This window comes from Protomyctophum parallelum, assembly GCF_964188405.1.
Source record: "Protomyctophum parallelum genome assembly, chromosome: 2".
Taxonomy (NCBI): Eukaryota; Metazoa; Chordata; class Actinopteri; order Myctophiformes; family Myctophidae; genus Protomyctophum; species Protomyctophum parallelum.
In genome coordinates this window covers 50,685,995-50,709,129 of record NC_139699.1, presented here as the reverse complement: position 1 = coordinate 50,709,129, position 23,135 = coordinate 50,685,995, and the positions used below count along the sequence as shown (strand labels likewise).

The following is a 23,135-nucleotide window of genomic DNA, read 5'->3' as shown; positions in this document are numbered from 1 at the left end:
TTGTGTCTTACTTATACTGGATCTCTTGTCCACTAGTCCCTTGCAAACATTTTAGTCAATATATTTAGTCTTAATTTTAGTCATGATAGCTTACTGTAGTTTTCATGTAGTTTCCATTTGGTTTTCGTCAGTGAAAAAAGGAACATTATTCGACATAGTGTTAGTTAACACTGCTCTGTTCCTTCTCTCCTAGCCTTTGATGAGGTCCTAAACCAGATCAACAAACATGCTGGTGAGTATTTCACGGCATGCACGCACGCACGCACGCACGCACACAACGACAACGACTCTACACTCGCTGGTTTTGTTTTTAGCTTTCACTTAGTTTTAGTCACATTTTTGTCACCTGGTTAGTCTAATTTTAGTCGACTGAATATCTTAAGATTGGTTTTATAAGAATCTATAGTTTGTCATCAGTGCCCATACCCGAGGCGGGGGTTGGCGATAGGGCCTTTCTGTGTGGAGTTTGCATGTTCTCCCCGTGTCCCCTAGGGTAGCAACCCTCACAAAAACATGCCGTAATCCTGGTCTCTAAAACTACCTCCCCCTGCCCAGCCGGGGCGCCTGATGGATGGGAAAGGAACTGGTCGGAATAACGTGTCCCTTCCACGCGCTACGTCCGGCCGGGGAAATTCCCCTCTGTCAGGTGAAAAGAAGCAGCTTGGACTCCTCATGCATAGAAGGAGGCATGAGGTCAGTCCGCTGCCCCCCCAGGTTGGCAGAGGAAGTGTAGCGCCCAGGATTACATTAGATAATTGGCACTGGGTGAAAAGAAAACTGGGTTACAAAATCGTGGGATAAAATTTTTAGAAAAAAAAAAAAAAAAGAATCTATAGTTGATTTCGTCGACTAAAAGTTATTTTGGCGGGCCATGATGCCGTCGTAATGGCTGATTTTACACTTGCTGAAAATAGCAGATCTGCAAGCTCACAACGTGCCGTGAGCTTGTAGATCTGCTATTTTCAGCATAATTACATGTATTTTATTTTCCTAACATTTTAGTCTAGTTATAATCTTTTGATAAAATTGTCAATATATTTAGTCTCATAGTTTTAGTCAAGACTCATCATAGCTTCGTTTTTATTTAGTGTCCATTTAGTTTTTGTCAGTCAGTGAAAAAAGGTAGTCGACGAAAAATAAATTGTCAAACACTGTCATGCATTTGAAGACTAAGGGCAGGCAGCAATATAGCACTGGGCATAACGGGCAACGGGTAAGGGATCTCTTAAAGGCAATGATGGCATGTGGCACGGTGATTGGTTTAATTATTGTGACGCCCAAACCACACCTATGCATAATATAATGGGTAACGGAGGCGTTTTAGGAATCTAGACAGGTAACCAAAATACCAACTTTAGTGGGGGAACACCCCTTCCCCACTGCTAAATCCCCAAATAGTGTATTTAGAATGCTCGAACGAAAATGGAGCCCTAACCCTTCCATGTTCCACCCACCAGGAGCCACGGCTGCAGAGCTGCTGATTAAGTGCACAGCGACAGGCATTCAGCTGCAGTGTCACATGAAGTACTTCACCTCCGAAATGAACGTCACTTGGATGCAGGGGTAAGCTAATAACCACTGTATATATGCACATATATGGCCATTAGTTGGCTCATAATCAGGGGGGGGGTATACATTTTTGGAGACATGCAGAAGAAGGGAGGGGGATTCTCTCACCTGCCTTTGTACAGTACAAAGACAGCAAGAGAGAGGGAGACTATGGGCAGAGATAAAGACAATTTGAGGTATGATAGAGAGAGGGGGAGGGAGAGGGAGGGAGAGAGAGAGAGAGAGAGAGAGAGAGAGAGAGAGAGAGAGAGAGAGAGAGAGAGAGAGAGAGAGAGAGAGAGAGAGAGAGAGAGAGAGAGAGAGAGAGAGACTGGCAAAGAGAGGGAGAAGGGTGTTTTCTGTTTTTCAATTATTCAGATAATAGAAATTATGGAGATTAGATTGTACTGTACCCTCAGCTTCATGCTGTTGTATATGAGAAGAGAGAGAGATTGGTGTTTCTAGGCATAACATTACAGGCAGACATGTAAACATGATTTTCTATTACTTCTGAAAGAACACACGCAGACGCGCACACACGCGCACACACGCATGCAATGATGCACACACCTTGTTCCTTTTGTGCAGTGGTGGAAAAAGTACTCCAATGTTTTAGTAGTAAAGTAGTATCAATACTACAATGTAGAAATACTCTGTTACAAGTAAAAGTCTGTTATTCAAAATGTACTTCAGTAAAAAGTACAAAGGTATTGGTACTTACCACACATAAAATGACTACTTTTACGTCTCCATTTCAAGTTGTGTTTTGAGCTTGTAGATCTGCTATTCTCAAATGAACAAAATGTATATAGGGCTGAAGTGGTTAATGTACGTTTTGCAATAATAATAAAAGTCTACAAAGTAACTAGTAACTAAAGTTTTTAAATAAATGTAGTGGAGTATTTGCCTCTGAGATGTAGTGGAGTAGACGTAAAAGTACTGGAAATATTCCAGTAAAGTACAAATATCTCAAAATGGTACTTACGTACTGCACTTAAGTAAATGTACTCTCTCTCTCTCTCTCTCTCTCTCTCTCCCCCCCCTCTTCAGAACCACTAAACTCTCCCACAGTGAGAAGACTGTGATTGGAGGAACCCCTGCCATGGCCACCGTGGAGGTATGAATAAATAATCATTACATCCAATACAGGTTTGATGATGATACGTTGTAACAGTTTTGATGCAAAGCGTTGATACGTTGAACAGAATAATCCAAACATGTTCCAATCCACATGCGCTGATTGTTAACTGTATGTGTTTTGTGGGCTAACATTAAGTGGCATAGAGCAGGAGACACACAGAAGGCTTTTCTAGTGACATGGTGTCGTTGTGATGTAATGATGTCAGGAGCAGAGACACACGGCCGGGGAAACAAAAGCTCTCTCTCTTTCTCTGCTCACCGACATATCACATTCATGACATTTTTATTTGCATTGTAATCCCCATAGGGGGATTTTAGATCGCCTCATATAAGAACTGTGTTTGAAAAATAAACATGTCATACGGATATGAAGAATCAACTGACTGAGGGAAAACGCTAATGTTACTGGACCTCGTTGACATGAAAGGGTTTGAACACCACTGATATAGCAAGTAAAGTAAAGTATTTTCAGAATACTGTTAGAATGTAACACTCGCATGACTGAAGTAAGGCCCACCTACTGTACCACACAAGCTGAATTCAGGTCAAAAATACCTTTTATTCCTGTGAACGACAACTAGGGGTGTAACGATACATTTTAACAGCGATACGATAGGTATCACGATACATGGTTGACGATATGATACATGGACCATATTGGTTCATTATGGTGATACAATACGATTCAATGATTTGAAATCAATACAGTAACTATTTAAAATACATTGGCATTATTTTAAATTAAGTAATTAAACCCCTCTTTTTCATTTTTCTTCTAAAAGTTGCTAAATACCACGCACAAAAATGTAGTATTGATGCAAATTGATTAATTGCATAGCAAAAAGATTCAATACCGATTATTTGCATTGCAAAACGATACGACACATAGTCAATGTTGCTGTTTTAATTTCGATATACTTCGATTCTTGAAATTAAAATCGATTCGATGCAGTTACTATATTGTTACACCCCTACTGACAAAGAATAGTCAGATATGGTATAAGTATGCCTAAATTCATATTTAGAAAAAGTTTCAGATGTAAAGAGATACTCTAGTGTTAAATGGATCAGAAAGAACTCACAGACACTCTAGTGTTAAATGGATCAGAAAGACCTCACAGACACTCTAGTGATAAATGGATCAGAAAGACCTCACAGACACTCTAGTGATAAATGGATCAGAAAGACCTCACAGACACTCTAGTGATAAATGGATCAGAAAGACCTCACAGACACTCTAGTGATAAATGGATCAGAAAGACCTCACAGACACTCTAGTGTTAAAAGACATTTGTAGAGTTGGCCTCAGGTCTTAATGGGTTAATTACACTAATTGGTTTGACTGACAGGTGATCGAGCCAGCGGAGAGAGACAAAGGGGTGTATTCCATTGTGATCGCTAATGCTGAGACCACAAACACACGCAAACTGGACCTCAGTGGAGAAGGTTGGTACACACACACACACACACACACACACACACACACACACACACACACACACACACACACACACACACACTACGACAACGACTCTACACTCGCTGGTTTTGTTTTTAGCTTTGGTTTTGAAATATGTGGATTATGAGTTGAAGACGGATGCATATATTTTTTCTCTTTCAGTTTTTGAGAAAGCCTTTGCCGAGTTCATGAAACTCAAGTAAGACTGCATCTCTCTAACATGTTTGGGCAAACTAATTCATCCATTTCATTGGATAAATAAAACTGTACTTGTATTTGTTTGTATTGTATTATGCAAATGAACCCGTGTACATTTGGTTCCATTTGTACACTCTGAGTTAAATTATCACTGAGGATTTTATTTTGTAATCCTTGCCACAACTTTCTTACCCTCAAGTTAGAAATACTTTTGATTAACTTCATTCGTCCACCCATTTTATATTGTGACTGCTTAAGATGTTTTTCCTTGTAATTCAGTTTTTACTAAATGTTTGCTTGCAACCAGCAAGTAATACAGTTGTGATCTATTTGCGTAATTCCAGAATGTTGTGTTATGTGTCAAACACATAAAAAGCATAATGTGACTATACCAAATATTTCACATTGATTCTCAATGAGCCAATTACTGAGCCAATGAGTTTTATTCAAATCTTGAAATCATTTTGTTTTTGCTTTAATTAACTTTAATTACTTCATGCATGCAGTTGCTCATTTCAGTCGAATACAGTAGTTCTCTGATGGTGTTAATTGCTCTCCCGTTAGTCGACTGACGTTTCAGAGACACCAAAATCATTACACCATTACACGTGCTTTTACATTTCCTTGCACCTAGTAGAATGTGCAATGGTGTATTCAAATGCCTTACACAAAACAAAACAAAAAAAAATACAGGCTCCAAACATAGGCGGAGCTTGAAGTTGACGCTGGGGGGTGCGACTGCTTGGCCAACGACACCCGCGCGCACGCTGTGCGTGCGCGCGCGATTTTTTTAACCTTTATTTTATTATTTTAGCGTTTTTACAATGCCCTAACCCCTAAAAATGAGTTATTTAGGTAGTACAGCAGCTCACACACATGCACTACAGCCGTACAGCGAGTCATCATATCATGATAAGAGAGATAATTACAAACTACAGTCAGAAGCCAGAAGGTATTAAAGTTGCAGTGCACCCCCTGAACCCCCCCAAGCTCCGCCCATGGCTCCAAATTGTACAGAACACTGCTGCTAGACGTTTAACTAAAACTAGGAGAACAGAAAATATGACTCCCATTTTAACATCCCTAAAGTTGTTGCCTTTAGGATGGATGGAGAATCCTATCTAACATGTTTCTAATGGAGAATCCTATCTAACATGTTTCTAATGGAGAATCCTATCTAACATGTTTCTAATGGAGAATCCTATCTAACATGTTTCTAATGGAGAATCCTATCTAACATGTTTCTAATGGAGAATCCTATCTAACATGTTTCTAATGGAGAATCCTATTTAACATGTTTCTAATGGAGAATCCTATCTAACATGTTTCTAATGGAGAATCCTATTTAACATGTTTCTAATGGAGAATCCTATCTAACATGTTTCTAATGGAGAATCCTATCTAACATGTTTCTAATGGAGAATCCTATCTAACATGTTTCTAATGGAGAATCCTATTTAACATGTTTCTAATGGAGAATCCTATCTAACATGTTTCTAATGGAGAATCCTATCTAACATGTTTCTAATGGAGAATCCTATCTAACATGTTTCTAATGGAGAATCCTATATCTAACATGTTTCTAATGGAGAATCCTATTTAACATGTTTCTAATGGAGAATCCTATCTAACATGTTTCTAATGGAGAATCCTATCTAACATGTTTCTAATGGAGAATCCTATCTAACATGTTTCTAATGGAGAATCCTATATCTAACATGTTTCTAATGGAGAATCCTATCTAACATGTTTCTAATGGAGAATCCTATCTAACATGTTTCTAATGGAGAATCCTATCTAACATGTTTCTAATGGAGAATCCTATCTAACATGTTTCTAATGGAGAATCCTATATCTAACATGTTTCTAATGGAGAATCCTATCTAACATGTTTCTAATGGAGAATCCTATTTAACATGTTTCTAATGGAGAATCCTATCTAACATGTTTCTAATGGAGAATCCTATTTAACATGTTTCTAATGGAGAATCCTATCTAACATGTTTCTAATGGACAATCCTATCTAACATGTTTCTAATGGAGAATCCTATCTAACATGTTTCTAATGGAGAATCCTATTTAACATGTTTCTAATGGAGAATCCTATCTAACATGTTTCTAATGGAGAATCCTATCTAACATGTTTCTAATGGAGAATCCTATCTAACATGTTTCTAATGGAGAATCCTATATCTAACATGTTTCTAATGGAGAATCCTATCTAACATGTTTCTAATGGAGAATCCTATTTAACATGTTTCTAATGGAGAATCCTATATCTAACATGTTTCTAATGGAGAATCCTATCTAACATGTTTCTAATGGAGAATCCTATTTAACATGTTTCTAATGGAGAATCCTATCTAACATGTTTCTAATGGAGAATCCTATCTAACATGTTTCTAATGGAGAATCCTATTTAACATGTTTCTAATGGAGAATCCTATCTAACATGTTTCTAATGGAGAATCCTATTTAACATGTTTCTAATGGAGAATCCTATCTAACATGTTTCTAATGGAGAATCCTATCTAACATGTTTCTAATGGAGAATCCTATCTAACATGTTTCTAATGGAGAATCCTATTTAACATGTTTCTAATGGAGAATCCTATCTAACATGTTTCTAATGGAGAATCCTATCTAACATGTTTCTAATGGAGAATCCTATCTAACATGTTTCTAATGGAGAATCCTATATCTAACATGTTTCTAATGGAGAATCCTATTTAACATGTTTCTAATGGAGAATCCTATCTAACATGTTTCTAATGGAGAATCCTATCTAACATGTTTCTAATGGAGAATCCTATCTAACATGTTTCTAATGGAGAATCCTATATCTAACATGTTTCTAATGGAGAATCCTATCTAACATGTTTCTAATGGAGAATCCTATCTAACATGTTTCTAATGGAGAATCCTATCTAACATGTTTCTAATGGAGAATCCTATCTAACATGTTTCTAATGGAGAATCCTATATCTAACATGTTTCTAATGGAGAATCCTATCTAACATGTTTCTAATGGAGAATCCTATTTAACATGTTTCTAATGGAGAATCCTATATCTAACATGTTTCTAATGGAGAATCCTATCTAACATGTTTCTAATGGAGAATCCTATTTAACATGTTTCTAATGGAGAATCCTATCTAACATGTTTCTAATGGAGAATCCTATTTAACATGTTTCTAATGGAGAATCCTATCTAACATGTTTCTAATGGAGAATCCTATCTAACATGTTTCTAATGGAGAATCCTATCTAACATGTTTCTAATGGAGAATCCTATTTAACATGTTTCTAATGGAGAATCCTATCTAACATGTTTCTAATGGAGAATCCTATCTAACATGTTTCTAATGGAGAATCCTATCTAACATGTTTCTAATGGAGAATCCTATCTAACATGTTTCTAATGGAGAATCCTATCTAACATGTTTCTAATGGAGAATCCTATCTAACATGTTTCTAATGGAGAATCCTATCTAACATGTTTCTAATGGAGAATCCTATCTAACATGTTTCTAATGGAGAATCCTATCTAACATGTTTCTAATGGAGAATCCTATCTAACATGTTTCTAATGGAGAATCCTATATCTAACATGTTTCTAATGGAGAATCCTATCTAACATGTTTCTAATGGAGAATCCTATCTAACATGTTTCTAATGGAGAATCCTATATCTAACATGTTTCTAATGGAGAATCCTATTTAACATGTTTCTAATGGAGAATCCTATCTAACATGTTTCTAATGGAGAATCCTATCTAACATGTTTCTAATGGAGAATCCTATCTAACATGTTTCTAATGGAGAATCCTATATCTAACATGTTTCTAATGGAGAATCCTATCTAACATGTTTCTAATGGAGAATCCTATCTAACATGTTTCTAATGGAGAATCCTATTTAACATGTTTCTAATGGAGAATCCTATATCTAACATGTTTCTAATGGAGAATCCTATTTAACATGTTTCTAATGGAGAATCCTATCTAACATGTTTCTAATGGAGAATCCTATCTAACATGTTTCTAATGGAGAATCCTATCTAACATGTTTCTAATGGAGAATCCTATATCTAACATGTTTCTAATGGAGAATCCTATCTAACATGTTTCTAATGGAGAATCCTATATCTAACATGTTTCTAATGGAGAATCCTATCTAACATGCTTTTCTGTGCATTTCAGAGCCGAGGCGTACGCGGAATTGAGTGAGTCCATGTTCTTTATCTGTTTAGCGATCTCTATGTCCAACATTATAACACTATACCTATATATCTTTATAAGTTCCTCAGCCTACTATATATCTTCATATGTCCCAGTCTACGTCCAACATTACCTATCTTCATAATGTCCCAGTCTAACATGACATATCTCGTGTCCCAAACCTCTACCACTATTTCTGTCTCTGTTCCTCTTTATCTCTCTGCCTTTCTCTTGATCTATATACCTTCCTCATTTATTTATTTATGCTGTTAGATTGTTTCGGGGGCTTTTATGCATTTATTGATACCTGGCTGACAGGAAATGAGGTGGGAGAGAGAGAGAGAGAGAAATAGGGATTGACACGCTGCAAAGGTCGCCGGGATCGTGATTCAAACCCGCGGCGCGGCATCAGGCTGCATTGCAGCCTAGGTGCCCGGACCGCTAGGCCAGTGGCCTGGGTGTCTCTCTCATTCTATACATAGGGCTCTATCTTGCACGCCGCCTTAACCCTTATTCCTAAACGTATACATGGAGAATTTACGTCATATGTGGACGAGAAAACCGGCTATTTTTGTCCTACACAAAGGTTAAATTCCCATTGACAATGAATGGATGATGTACGATGATAAGAGCGGTCCTCACTTCACACGGGTGTGATACTTTTTAACTTTTTCTTTTTACAATTTGTTTCTGACTGAGGCTAAGTCATTGATTTTGGTTTGTTTTTTGTTTTTTCATGCCATGTGAAAGCAGGGAATCATAGCTTCAAATTGGCATATTGGTTCAGTTTGATCCACCAGTTTTGGAGATATGGCTTATAGGGTAATATCAAGCAGAAAACAGCGAGTTGAGAAAACAGGCTTGAAAAGTTCACTTCTGTGGACTCTAACATTACACATGTTTAAGCATTTATTTCATATTTACATTCATTTCAGACATGCTCAGATGCTCTAGTATGTGAAGAGTGCGCCTGTTCTATTAGCTCATTTTGGATTAAAAAAAAAAAGTTTTTCTCCTCTCCTGAACAGTTAGTCTTGCCGCCATGACTGTCTCTGTATCAAAAAGAGTCCATTTTTTAAACGTTTTGTTAATATTTCAAATAGCCGATCTATAAGCTCACATCGTGTCGTGTACAGTAGATCGGCTAGTTGAACAATTTCAAAATGTTTTTCCAAATAGTAAAATATGACTACTGAGTTTAGGGTAAGGATGCGTGCAAGGTAGCTTGGGCCCATAATCTTTCTCTCTCCATCACTATCCTGTGTATCACTCACTCCATTTTCTATCTGTCTGCACTCTGCATCTCACATTTAGCTTTTGCCTGATTTATACTTTCAACGTATTTTCAATGTGTGGTGAGCTTGTAGATTTACTATTTTCAATGTGTGGTGAGCTTGTAGATTTACTATTTTCAATGTGTGGTGAGCTTGTAGATTTACTATTTTCAATGTGTGGTGAGCTTGTAGATTTACTATTTTCAATGTGTGGTGAGCTTGTAGATTTACTATTTTCAATTTGTGGTGAGCTTGTAGATTCACTATTTTCGTTAATGTGTAAATCAGGCTTACGTTTCGCTGCATGCTCGCTGCAATAGTTTTCATCTTAATGGCGAGGAGGACATTGTTTGGGAACGTCACATTCAATTCGGTGCCTGCATTAAAAGTTGGCAGCATTTTGTGACAGTAAGGGCCGTCCCTCTAAAGACAAAAAACGATTTCATAAGAAATGATCATAAAATAATAATTGGCTTTGATTTCAGACCGTGGTAAGGTCGTGGGAGGCCTGCCTGATGTGGTCACCATCATGGAAAAGAAGGTAGCGTGTGTGTGTGTGTGTGTGTGTGTGTGTGTGTGTGTGTGTGTGTGTGTGTGTGTGTGTGTGTGTGTGTGTGTGTGTGTGTGTGTGTGTGTGTGTGTGTGTGCGTGTGCGTGTGCGTGTGCGTGCGTGCGTGCGTGCAATACACGGGCCAGAACATTGCCTGCAGGTCCCGTGGGTTGACCCGTGGTGTGGACGGACGTGTCAAGGTTCTCAGCGCAATTATCTTGGGGTGGGAGCGGTGTGTCAACCCCCCCCCCCCCCCAAAATGGAGGAAAAAAGCATTGTGGAACCTTCTTTCCCTCTCCTATTCTGTGTCTCTCTCTCCCTCTCTCCTGCTCTCCCCGTTTCTCTGTTGTCAATGTGTTGCTTATTTGATCAAGTATTTACAGCTGCCACTATTGATATGCTCCTGATATCCTGGACCGATCGCTGCACGTCAACTTTATGTCTGCGGTGGCTCAGGGGTAGAGTGGCTGGATGGTAACCGCAAGGTTTCCAGTTTGAACCCGGGCCGTGTCGAAGTGTCCTTGAGCAAGATGCTGAACCCCTATTTGCTCCTGATGTGCTGGTTGGTGCCTTGCATGGTTTCCGCCGCCATCGGTGTATGAATGTGTGTGTGAATGGGTGAATGTAATACACAATCTATGGAAAGCGCCTTGGATAAAGGCGCTATATAAATTCACCATTTGCCATTTATGTCCCATGTAATGTTGTTGTAGGAGGTCAGGACACTCACTGTCACATGGTTTAATGTTCTCTCGTCATGTATTGTACACAGTTCTAAAGGACAGGGAAAATATGAATTGTCTATCCTAAAACCGAACCTGTATGGGGCTGTTTCCTCAACTGATTGTAAACGCAACGCGCACTCTCTAATTCTCCCTTCCCCTCCCCTCTCTCTCTCTCTCTCTCTCTCTCTCTCTCTCTCGGCATATGACATTTATTGTCTCCACCAGGTCGACAGCATGGATAGAGTATGTTTTGCACTCCGTCCGTCCATCCGTCCGTCCGTCTGTGTACAGCTAATCTCCGGCACCGTTGACCTGGTCGATGCCAAACTGTGCACACATTGATGCCAAAGACAAACCTCTGGCCCAATTTTTCCACAACTGCGTGTTATAGCGCCACCATGAGGCAGATTTTTGCAAAACACATTTATTTATAGTACTCGTACACATTTGATCCATACATCACGCAAATCAGTATACACTATCTCTACAGGCATATGATCAACATGGACCTGTCCGCTTCCCCATATTCAATCCCCATTGGCTAAGATTGCATTCCAAAGTCCTTTTGAACAAAATGCCTCAAATCATGAACGCAGAATGTAATTTGAGGGGAAATTTGCATGCACAATCCCACCTGGCAGAGGAAGAAATGCCTATTGAACATTTTCACATGAGCCTCATTGTGGCGCTATAACTGGCCCATTCGGGGTTTTACCGATTTTACTGTCGGAACATTGGATGGATTATTGCCGATCGTGGGGTGGGCGGGTCATTCATTCATAGATTGTTTTGCGGGTTGGCTCCTGTGGCGGGGCGGGACGGGCAGGTTATGAAAAAAACTTGGCCCACGCACCACTAGTGTGTGTTTGCGTGTGTGTTCGTGTGAGTGCGCGTTTGTGTGTGCAACTGTGCATGCATGGGTGCATGTGTATTTGAGAAAGTTGAATGTATAGTTAGTATTGCATCTAGGGGTGCACGATTATGAAATTATAAACGATATTCGATCTCCGATTATTTGCAGGGTCATATCTGCCGATACCGATTGATTCCGATATTATACAGAGGACCACAATAGAAACGAGCCTAGGCCCTATACTAGGGGCTTGGCCCAAAGCCTGTTAATAAAGTATCCAATCAATAGCCTATACTCTTTTCCAAGTGTCTGTTTTCACAACTAAATGAGATGAGTACACAAATTAAATGTCGAAAAATGTTTGATTTGGCTTTTGTTCTAGACTAGAGGTACTAGACACGTTTGATTTATATTGAACTCATTGACGAATTTTTCATTTTAAAATGTGTTTTTGCTGGCGAAAACCGATTAAATAATCTGGATTATTTTGAGACCGTTCCGATAGCGATATGGCATTTTTATGGCCGATTCCCATTATGCTATATACTGATTATATTGTGCATCCCTAATTGCATCCCTTTGGATTGCTTATTCAGTGTGAATGTGTATACGTACAGTAAACAGCATTCATTTAGCTACTGTAGACCCTCAGTCTGACCTGCATAGTGTGTGTATACAGCATGCATGTAGCTAACGGTGCCTCTGTTCTCATACACAGACCCTCAGTCTGACGTGCACAGTGTGTGGAGAGCCCAAGCCACAGGTCTCTTGGATGAAGAACGGTGCCGACGTATGTCCAGATGATCAGGTAAATGCTACAGTAGAGCAGTGGCTTAATTTCAACCCTTTGACTGTCAAGGTCCATTGTTTATTCTGCATTTGAGTCACGGTCGACCACCGTTTGATGACATTTAGCCTCTCAGACCTAAAACGTAGGATATTTAGTTGTCCAAGTTTTTGTCCACATAGGAGAGATAACAAGAAAAGGTTGATCAAAATATCAATTCTTCTCTAATTAGAGAGACTTCTAATTGTGTAGACTTCTGTTCTTGTAAATTAAGTTTAACAATAATCTAACTCTTGAGAGTGAAAAGTAAAACCAATTAGAGCCGTTCTTTTCATTGAGTCACAACTCGCTCAAATCTCGGCCATTTAAAAAATGTGTAAACTACGAAATTAGGGCTTTCATTTGGTATATAGATCGTGCGTGTAGGCCGTCTCGGAACGGTATGAAGCAAAAAGGAAGGTTCGGTAAATTGGATTAAACTAAACCCCATTTGCTGCGCTATGGGGTGATGAACTAAATGAGCAAATGGAATCGCGCACGCCGCACAATGCCTGGCACAAATAACTTCTTTGACTATACAATTATATAAACACAATGGACATAAGGAAGTGACAGGCACTCACTCACTTCTGCTGATTATAGGAAAATTACAAAGAGATGCAAGAGAATAAGGAGAGATGAGGCAGCCTGCCTCAGTGCCTGGACATCTCCATTGAGGCACGCCCTCCGCTCTACCAAACTAATTTGGCAAGCCTTACGGGGTGCCTTCCCAAATGTATGTGACCAAAATAGCAATTTAGCCTTGTAACACCCGGGTTCATTTCTACTTGCAAAAAAGAGATTTCAACCTTAATACTACTTTTTACTACTATGATGAATGATGTAACATGTTATGCACATTTATAATAATTATTAAAATAATAATACATTAATTTACATTTGGGGGATATCTTTCACAATAATAAATAAAACATGTTCTAGACATTCTAATGATCACAAAAAAACATATATTACAGTTATTTTACTTACTTTTATCAGGGTTAAAGGTCAAAGGTCATAGGTTAAAATAAATTAACCTATGAGTCTGAGTCCAGAGATTTTTTATTTGTGTGAATTTCAGCCTCTGTGGGGGGTATTTATATGCAGATATCATGACCAATGGCATTGCAATGAACATCAATAATGACGTTTAGGTGAAAAAAGAACAGAAAAAATGTATAATTAATTAATTAATACTAGCGCTAGCATTTATTGAAAGATTTGGATCTAATTCACGCCAGCATTTTTCCCATTTGAGCTCTTATTTTGAAAATTGTGAAAATGCTACATTTAAAAAAATAACAGCAGATCTAGAAGCTCACATGCTTGTGAGCTTTAAGATTGGCAATTTTGTTTTGCTACTTTTGTGTGACACTGTCTTACAAATATTTAAATGCATAAAAACGCATTCATTTGTGGAAAACTGAAAACCTTTTAGATACAAGGGTTGATATACAGTAGTATACTGCAAATGAGATCCAAAAGGCATCTCTTCAAGCCTCTATGGGGTTCCTACAATAACACAAGTAGCCTACAGTACAGTATGATGCATAATTATGTATGATACAACATGGGATAAATCTCCCAAATATCTCAACAAAACATAATTATGGTGCATAAAAATAGATCAAATAAAAAAATATTCTCTGGAATCCATTGGAGGGAGTGAAGCAATACTAGCAAAACGTTTCCTCCGGAGACACAGTGGCTCATATACACTTGGTTTTGTCTTCATATTTCCCAGCATTATAACCCCCCAGCGTCCATATTCTGGTGCGAACATCATCCAAAAATAGCAGATCTACAGATCGGCTTCTTTTTTGGCGAAGAGATTTGGTATAGACAGAGAAAATTCAGGTCCAGTTTAGCAAGTCTAGACTACAGCAGTGGTTTCCAAACATTTTAGCCCGTACGGCCCAAAACAGAAATGAGACATTCTCCCAGGATCCAAACTAGGGAAAATAGCAGATCTACAAGCTCACAACACGTCTCTTCGCTCCGCGCTGTGAGCTTGGAGATATTTTCACTACTTCTTAAATATTTGTTTTAATAAGATTGTTTTGTTTATTTGTTCATTACTGAAATAAAAAACATAGAATTTAGATTAAATTTATGAAAAGTTTAGCCTTTTCTTTTCTTTTCTTTTTTGAAATAATAATAATAATTATTATTTCAGTACGTGGTGTCCCTGGACCAGGGACGGTTTGCCAGTCTGACCATCAAAGGAGTCTCCATGGACGATTCAGGCAGATATACCATGACCGTCCAGAACAAATACGGTGGAGAGTCCGTCGACATTGTGGTGAGTAGGAATGGCGGGATTTAACCCACTTAAACTGCGTTCAGACCTGAGTGCATAAATTCGCCTTTTTCGTCCCGTTTGTCCCGCTTTGGCGCCGCGCCCGTTTACAGACTTTGTATGTAATGGCGCCGCTCTAACCATCCAAGTCTTTAGACCTGAGGACGCATCTGGGGGGGTCCCTGGAACAACATATTTTTAGATGGGGATCGGCGGCCGAGTACATAGTTTGAAAACCACTGATATGTGGTTACATACGCTTTTCAGAAAACTGTTAGGGTTATTTAGAATATAGAAGAGTAGAAATGTAGTAGAATCTGTTCTCTATTTTTTGGAGGTATGCTCTATAGAGGCCCCTCAACAGAATGTTGCGTTCATGACATGGCATTTAAGAAATACACCCTCCTTCAAAAAATGTAAGTCAAACGTATCATTTCAGGTTCATTTATTAGTTTGTCCCCGTGGGGCGATTTGGTTTACAGCAAGGCATAACACAGGCAGGTAACATGAAACACAAAAACACAGCAAAAGGCACATAGTACACATAGAACATTTAAAACAGGATGGCAGTTCAAGGTATCAGTGTAACATTATAATTCATAACTTTTCCAGAAAGTTGTATAAAAAATAAAAATAAATAATACAGATACAATTTATCTCCTCCTATCGGCATTTAGAGCCTTGATAGCTACAGGCACGAAGGAGAACTTATACCTGTTGCTTTTGGCCCCTGGAACTTTTAGGCGAATGCCAGAGGGAAGCAGCTTGAACTCAGAGCTGAGGGGATGGGAGTTGTCCGTAAAAATGGACTTGGCTTTCTTAAGCACCTGCTTTTTAAATACTTGGTCTAGACTACTGAAATGTCAAAAAGCAGTTTTACACTCATTGTAAGATGACTACCGAGATCATGTTTCTGCAACAAACATTCTTGCAGGGGCTTTTCTATTTAATTGACATTTGTCACATTTATGTAGTAAAAGGTATTTCAGTCCAATCAGTCCGTCCGTCCGTCAGTCAGTCCAGTCCAGACACGCTCCATATACTGTATGGCCGGCGTCTCCATATATGAAGATCAGGACACTGACCTTGATTGATTGGCACAACACTGACACTGACCTCCTCAAACCCTGGATAGCCATACATGGAGAAGTCTGGATCATCACCTAGATCTGCATATATAGAGCTGGCCAGCAACTCTATATCTGGCCTCACGGACACCATGTTGATCTGACCTGGTCAAACCCTTAGATCTCCATACAGTATATGGGGCTGACCTGTTATGACATTCCATTATGTTGATCCTTCCCCACCCGTCCTTCCTCTTCGATATCTTTGACTGATACCTGTCCATTCAAACTCTTGACGGGCCCGCCCCAAAGTCATTAGCGCAAAACTAGAGTTCACAACAGGCCTGGAAATGAAGGCCCAGCCCTACCTGGGCCCCAACTGGCCTGTCAGAGGCTCCGCCTGGCCTTACTAATTAGCACACATTTTATGCCCTACCCGCCCCAAAGACGTCAATTAAAAAAAAGGGGGGAAAAAGTGCCTTAATTATATGGCCATTCACAGACCTGTTGTTTCAGCGAGACCTTGCTCTCAGGGTGTCTTACTGGTAATCTATACCGTCTGTATGCATACCTTTTTTGTGTGATTCCAAGGAATCCACAGTAAAATATGTTTTGGTTGTGTGGCCTATGATGGTATATGGTTCAAGAGTCACAGGCCAAAAAGTAAAGTGAGTCTGGTATTGCACCACCACGAGGCCGATTTAAAAAATCTAGGGTTGAGTGACTTCCTTGGCTTACCGGCAGTGTGCACAAAAAGGTTTTCATTGCTGCTCGCTCCAGCAGTTTGAGAGATTAGCTCTGGACAGATACTCAGACAGACAGACAGACAGACAGACACATACACGCACTCACGCACGCACGCATGCACGCACGCACGCACGCACGCACACAAGCACGCACGCACGCACGCACACAAGCATGCACGCACACGCGCTAATAATAAATATTGATAATGGAATTGTGTGGTATAATCACAATAATGCATTTGAGGTCATGCTATAATGATATATTGGCAGATTTGGCACTGGTCCTGGTGCGTTGATCTAAGCCTGCAGTTTACCAGTGCTAGTCACTCTTGGTATAGCGCTCCCCTCTCCTGTATTACTGCTTAATGCATAATACATACAAACTTCTGTATATAAGTATATTAGTGCAATAACTAATACAGTAAATATGTATTTCTGCCTGTAGTTTTCCATAAGCATATCTTTAATTATTTCATATTATGATATTCTTACTGTGTAAATATTCTGTCTATGTCCAACTTTAGAACTCTATATAGGGCTGTATTTTGCGTGTCTTAAGTACCAGGTCTTATTCCCTAACTTGAGTAAACTAAAGACCTGGAGGCGTGATCAATGCCATTTGGCTATTCTGAGTGGCCAAAGAGCATTGGTCACGCCTCCAGGTCTTTAGTTTGGGAATAAGACCTGGTACTTAAGACACGCAAAATACAGCCCCAAGTATCTTCGTCCATGTCTAACATTATATATCTTCATATGAGAGATGGGGCGAGTCCTGTTACTGAACGCTTTAACATCAGCAAAAAATATCACTTTACCCTACTTTTAAGTGGTCAGATGGGTGGAACGCGGAGCACTTTCGATATCGTCAAGAGGGCCCTGAATCCAGTGAAGGTTGGGAACCACTTTTCTAACTCTCTCTCTCCCTGTTATTGTCCTGTCTCTCATCAGGTCAGTGTGTACAAATCCGGTGAGACGCTTCCAGTAGTCAAGCCGACCGTGAGCGGCAAAACCATCATCCCTCCCAAACTCCCCATCGAAATGCCCCAGTCCAAGCAGGCTGCTGCTGCTGCTGCGGCGAGCCCCGCCCCCCCCGCGGCGGCAACCAGCCCCACCCCTCCCAAAGCACCCAGCGGCAGGGGGGTCAAGAGCCCCACCCCCACTAGGAAGAAGTAGGAAGTACACAGACAGGAAGGAAGTCAAACAATGCACACTCTAAGGCGAATTCCCAATACCCAAAATCTCGGCCACTCGATCACTCTGCACACTCGGTCACTCCAGCTTGGTGGTGTTACGGTGAAATTAGTTACCTGCTGAAACACAATCGTGTTGACATCACATAACGTCAGTGTCCGAACGTAAATTATTGTGGTTTGTTTATTAGCAGAGTTCAACCTAGCTGGTATTTAGGCCACATATTTAAAGACCTCCACGTAAGTTATGTGAAGTCCACAAGACATGGTCACATATTTACGGCAGGTCACCAATTTCACCGTAAACACCGGCATGCTGGAGTGAGCGAGTGTGAGTGAGCGAGTGGCCGAGATTTTGGGTATTGGAATTCGGGCTTAATGCACATAATGCTTCTCCACACCGAATTAAATTGAAATTGAGCCTTTATACACTGTAAAAGAAACAGCAGTGTTAATTTAACACTGAGAGTGTACAATTGACACAAAATGGACCTGTAAGGGAGGGTCCATTTGGTGACTTTTTTTTTTCCACTCTCAGAGATGCAGTACACAAGTAGTGCTATATATAGATGAACACTGAGGATTTTACCGTGTAGAGTTGATTTTCTATCACGTTCTACGAAATAGTGTTGAACTTAAATTGAGTTTAACTGACTGTGACAGAGACGAGTCAGGGAACCTTGAAGCTTCAAGATGCTTGAAGATGGAGATTAATAAAAAAAGAAAAACAAATGACATGAATAATACATGGAATAATTAAAGGAAAATGCATAGGAAAAAAAAAAAAATGAACAAAAAAAAAAAACAATAACTGAGCATTGGTGAAGTGAATGGAACTGAAACTGAACTGGATTAAAAGTGATATTGAATGGAAATATAATAATTTTCAGGATGGCTGTGTGTACAGATGTAAGAAAAAGAAAACACAAACGGCCAAACAAAACTATAAATCACGTCCAGTATATAGCTATATCTTGGAAAGAAGAGAGGTTATTGAAAACAGTGATTGAACAGTATGCAGTGTACAGTATAAACAGTATAATAATGTTAGCATCGTAGGTGGACTCTGTTTAACCGTAGGAACTAACTTTGAGTTTGAGCCAAGCTGTCCTAAAATGTCTCAGGGTTAGTCTTTTCGTCATAATTATTATTTAGGTTCCGGAGCTTTGATGTGTAATTGCCCAGTGTCCTGCAGAGCCGTTTTTCCAAAAATGTCAGCTGTTCCTGCTGAGACCCACACTAACTTGCTTTTAACAGTTGACATTACAATTACTTCAACATCTATTGGGTCCCAAATTACATGAATTAATTTACCACTTTTGTCGACCGGTTTGTTTGTTTCCAGAATGAGAGGAAGAGCGTTTAGAAGGATGCTAACCACTTACGCCCGGCATATTTCGTTGCACAACAGTGAAAATTGCCGACCTATATGCGCTGACGTGTATCACACGACACATCTCGCCTATAATGGCACGCTGCCCGAAATAGGAACGCCAGGGTTAAAAGTGGTTCAAGAGAAAATCTGTGGATAACATCTGTAGTTGCACCCTCTCACAGTGCCCAGGCGCCAGCTAATAGGAGAAACAGTGGTATGAGTCACGTCACATTTCAGTGCTGCTGTGTTGGAAGCAGCCGTGTCTCCGCTGTTGGGAGCGTGATGTTGATGAGATCCTTGACCCTATAATGCTGGTGGGACGCGAGAAGAGAGGGTCGGAGAAGAAAGGGTCAGAAAAAAGGGTCAGAGCCTCCCACCCTGTGTCTGTGTTGCTATAATAAAAGGAAGACATCACACTTTGCTGAGCCCATGTGTCATTCTTGCAGAGAGAGAGAGAGAGTTATGTCTGATTTGCTTAGTTGAGCACACTGAAAATAGGATCTACGACCTACAAGCATTGTATTGTGAACATGTAGATTGGCTATGAATCGGGTCATTGTTATGTTATTGTTATTGATGTGTGAACTTCCTCCTGGTGTTCCAAAGCCAGTGAGTCGATGTGATTCCTCCAACTGCGCCATGGTCTGCCCCGGACTCTCCTCCCAAGTGGGACGTGCCTCGAGGACCTCCCTAGGGAGACGCCTGTCCGAGAGGCATCCTAACCAGATGCCCGAACCACCTAAGCTGGCTCCTTTCCAGGCGAATAAACAGCGACTCTACTCCGAGTCTCTCTCGCGTGACTGAACTTCTCACCGTCTGCTCTAGAAGTCGTGATGAGTTTGATGATCCAGTCTTACCATGCCAGAGGGAGTTCAACAAACCATGTGCAACCCAGATTCGGCACAAACAAGGGACTAAATTAATTTCTACCAACAGTCATAAAGACATGCGAATCCCTTTACTCCTTCAAAACTGCTCTCAAGGCCCAGGCGGTGGCGTAACCGTCTGGGCACCCGACTGGTAATCCAGTCGCAGTGTGCCGCGGGTTCGACTCCCGAGCCCGACACGGCCTTTACTGCATGTCTTCCCCCATCTCTCTCCCGTTTCCTGTCAGCCTACTGTCTGTCCCTTAAAAAAAACAATAAAAGGCGTAAGCCGCAAAAAAAAAAAAAAAAGAAATGCTCTCAAAGGGCACTTGGGGACGGCTGCAACTTGAAACTGGCCCCCGTAAAATCGGAATCCCCCACCCACCCCTTTTCCCACTCACTGTATATGTTTTTTTCCCCTTTTTACCTCCTATGATGATTTCCTGTTTTGGGCTATGTAGAAGTGTATATTCGTACGTCTAATGCTTTATGGTGTCGTCCACTCACAGTTAACAGTTTACAGTTAACTGTTAACAGTTTTTGTATTTGAGTTGTACTTGAAATGTACTGTAATTCTGCAAACTGTCAAATACTTCAATCAATCAATCAAAAAACCATGCCAGTGAACAACAGCTATTATTTATTGTATGTGTGTGGTTTTTTATTATTATAAAAGAGACAGATGAGGACAATCAGAATAATGTAAAATTTTCTGTGGTTTGACTTCTGTCACATTTCAAATGATGTACCACTCAGTTACGTTTTTGAGTGGTGCAGCCACTCCAATGACCAGCAATGTCTGTCCCTATCTACAGTATGTCTGTCCCCATATGTTTAGGGTACCAACAGGTGAGAAAGTGGCGCTGTGGAGCTTCACACTGTGCACAGGTGCATGATGGGAAGCTGAGTTTTAGTGTTGGGAAGTTGAAAGCCGACACCCACTAGTCAGACACCCAAATTAATTATAGGCGCATATATATATATATATACACACACACACACACACACACACACACACACACACGCACACACACACTATAGAAAGTTAGAAACCATCTTTATCTCTATACATATGATACCACAGACGGTATGCATGTAACAGGTTTGCGCGGACTGCACATGCGCGCACGCGCGAGCACACACGCACGCACGCACGCGCGCGCGCACACACACACACACACACACACACACACACACACACACACACACACACACACACACACACACACACACACACACACACACACACACACACACACACACACAACTCTCAGGGCTCCTATCTAAATGGAATAGCTAGCCAGTTCTGATAGCTTGAAATTGTGTTTCCAAATATAACAGCGTGTCATTGGAGCGTGTGTGTGTGTGTGTGTGTGTGTGTGTGTCTGTGTGTGTGTGTGTGTGTGCAAGCAAACCGCTCTGTGGTATTTGCTGTTCCATAGATCGCCACATGGGGACAGTATGGTAACATGCACACACATCTTACAAACACATGCACTGCCCCCCCCCCCCCACACGCACACACACACACACACACACACACACACACACACACACACACAGGCGCAGGCCTGTCCTAATTCAAGTAGCAGTGTTCAAACAATGAGATAAACTAGGGGCAGAGACATTCTGCTGTCTGTGTGCACACAACCTCAACCTCCAATTTAACATTTTGTTCCGTCTCCCTTTTAAGTCGTTATTCAAATTCTCATTTTCCACACACTTGTCTAGTCCTCCTGTCACAGGCAGCTGACCTCTTCTCTTCTGGTCGGTATTAGGGATTGAACGTCGTCTGGGTCAAATGGGCGGCGTTTAGGGTAGGTGTCCGGTGCCACGGCTCTGAATCTTTGATGAATAGCCCCGACCCACGTGCTTTGATGTCTATGTGTGCACGTCCCTGGATCTCAACAAGGTGGGGATACCGGTAATCACATCAGACATCACACCAGACCTCCATGACCTCCACCGCACGGCTCCCATGCAGTCAAGCATAGAATTGATGTCTAAATACTAAATACACCTCTCGAGAGGTGTATTTTGTATGGCTATAGAACAAATGGCTATAGCACAAATGGCTATAGCACAAATGGCTATAGAACAAATGGCTATAGCACAAATGGCTATAGCACAAATGGCTATAGAACAAATGGCTATAGCACAAATGGCTATAGAACAAATGGCTATAAGTACACAGGAGGCTCGTGCTTGAGTCCACTCCGACAGACTTGGGAAAGCAGGAAACTTGCTTCAAAGCGTCTCTCCCCTGGTCGTTGAATGCCCCTGTCCCTCCCTCTCTCTACCAAGACTAAGGTGGGCGGGGATAAGCGGTAGAGCATCACAGTCCCGCCCCCTTCCATGACGACGACAGGCCCGGAAAATAATTTCCCATGAATTTTTCCCATAGACGTTTCAGAAAGTATTTATTTAAAGATCTGTAAGCCTCGAACAAAGCCAACTCGTGACAATCAAGTGACAAATCATGACAATAAACATAATATTTTGGGCCAATTAATTACAAAGAAGAAAAACAACAAAAAAAGTGATGCACCCTGCCCTTTTTTCTTCTAATTATTTATTCGGTCCAAAACATTGTGTTTGTTGTCATGATTTGTCATGATCCGAGTTGGCTTTGTCCGAGATCTTTAACCCACCTGTTGCCCCCTGCTGGACGCAGAGCCAACCGCAGACTGCCGAGCCGTTTGTAGTGTAACACACACACTGCAGGACTCACATCCTGTTTGGGCGGCAATCTTAGATGCTAAATAAATAGCGTCAATGCTAGCGAGCTAAAATGAAGCCA

The 23,135-nt window shown here is 40.6% G+C and overlaps 1 protein-coding gene across 4 annotated transcripts in view; it reads left to right on the top strand.

Annotated features, from left to right (window-relative positions):
- The window catches only part of myom2b (myomesin 2b), a 71,683-nt gene extending 51,798 nt beyond the window's left edge, over nucleotides 1-19,885 (top strand). For all 4 annotated transcript variants that reach the window (XM_083758749.1, XM_083758748.1, XM_083758747.1 and 1 more), the window contains 10 exons: nucleotides 194-232; nucleotides 1,458-1,563; nucleotides 2,599-2,665; nucleotides 4,038-4,134; nucleotides 4,310-4,346; nucleotides 8,547-8,569; nucleotides 10,324-10,379; nucleotides 12,685-12,774; nucleotides 14,969-15,094; nucleotides 17,853-19,885. In XM_083758749.1, the coding sequence (XP_083614875.1) occupies nucleotides 194-232; nucleotides 1,458-1,563; nucleotides 2,599-2,665; nucleotides 4,038-4,134; nucleotides 4,310-4,346; nucleotides 8,547-8,569; nucleotides 10,324-10,379; nucleotides 12,685-12,774; nucleotides 14,969-15,094; nucleotides 17,853-18,077 (866 nt within the window). In that variant the 3' untranslated portion in view covers nucleotides 18,078-19,885. The remainder of the gene's footprint in view (nucleotides 1-193; nucleotides 233-1,457; nucleotides 1,564-2,598; nucleotides 2,666-4,037; nucleotides 4,135-4,309; nucleotides 4,347-8,546; nucleotides 8,570-10,323; nucleotides 10,380-12,684; nucleotides 12,775-14,968; nucleotides 15,095-17,852) is intronic.
- Nucleotides 19,886-23,135: the final 3,250 nt, after the last annotated feature.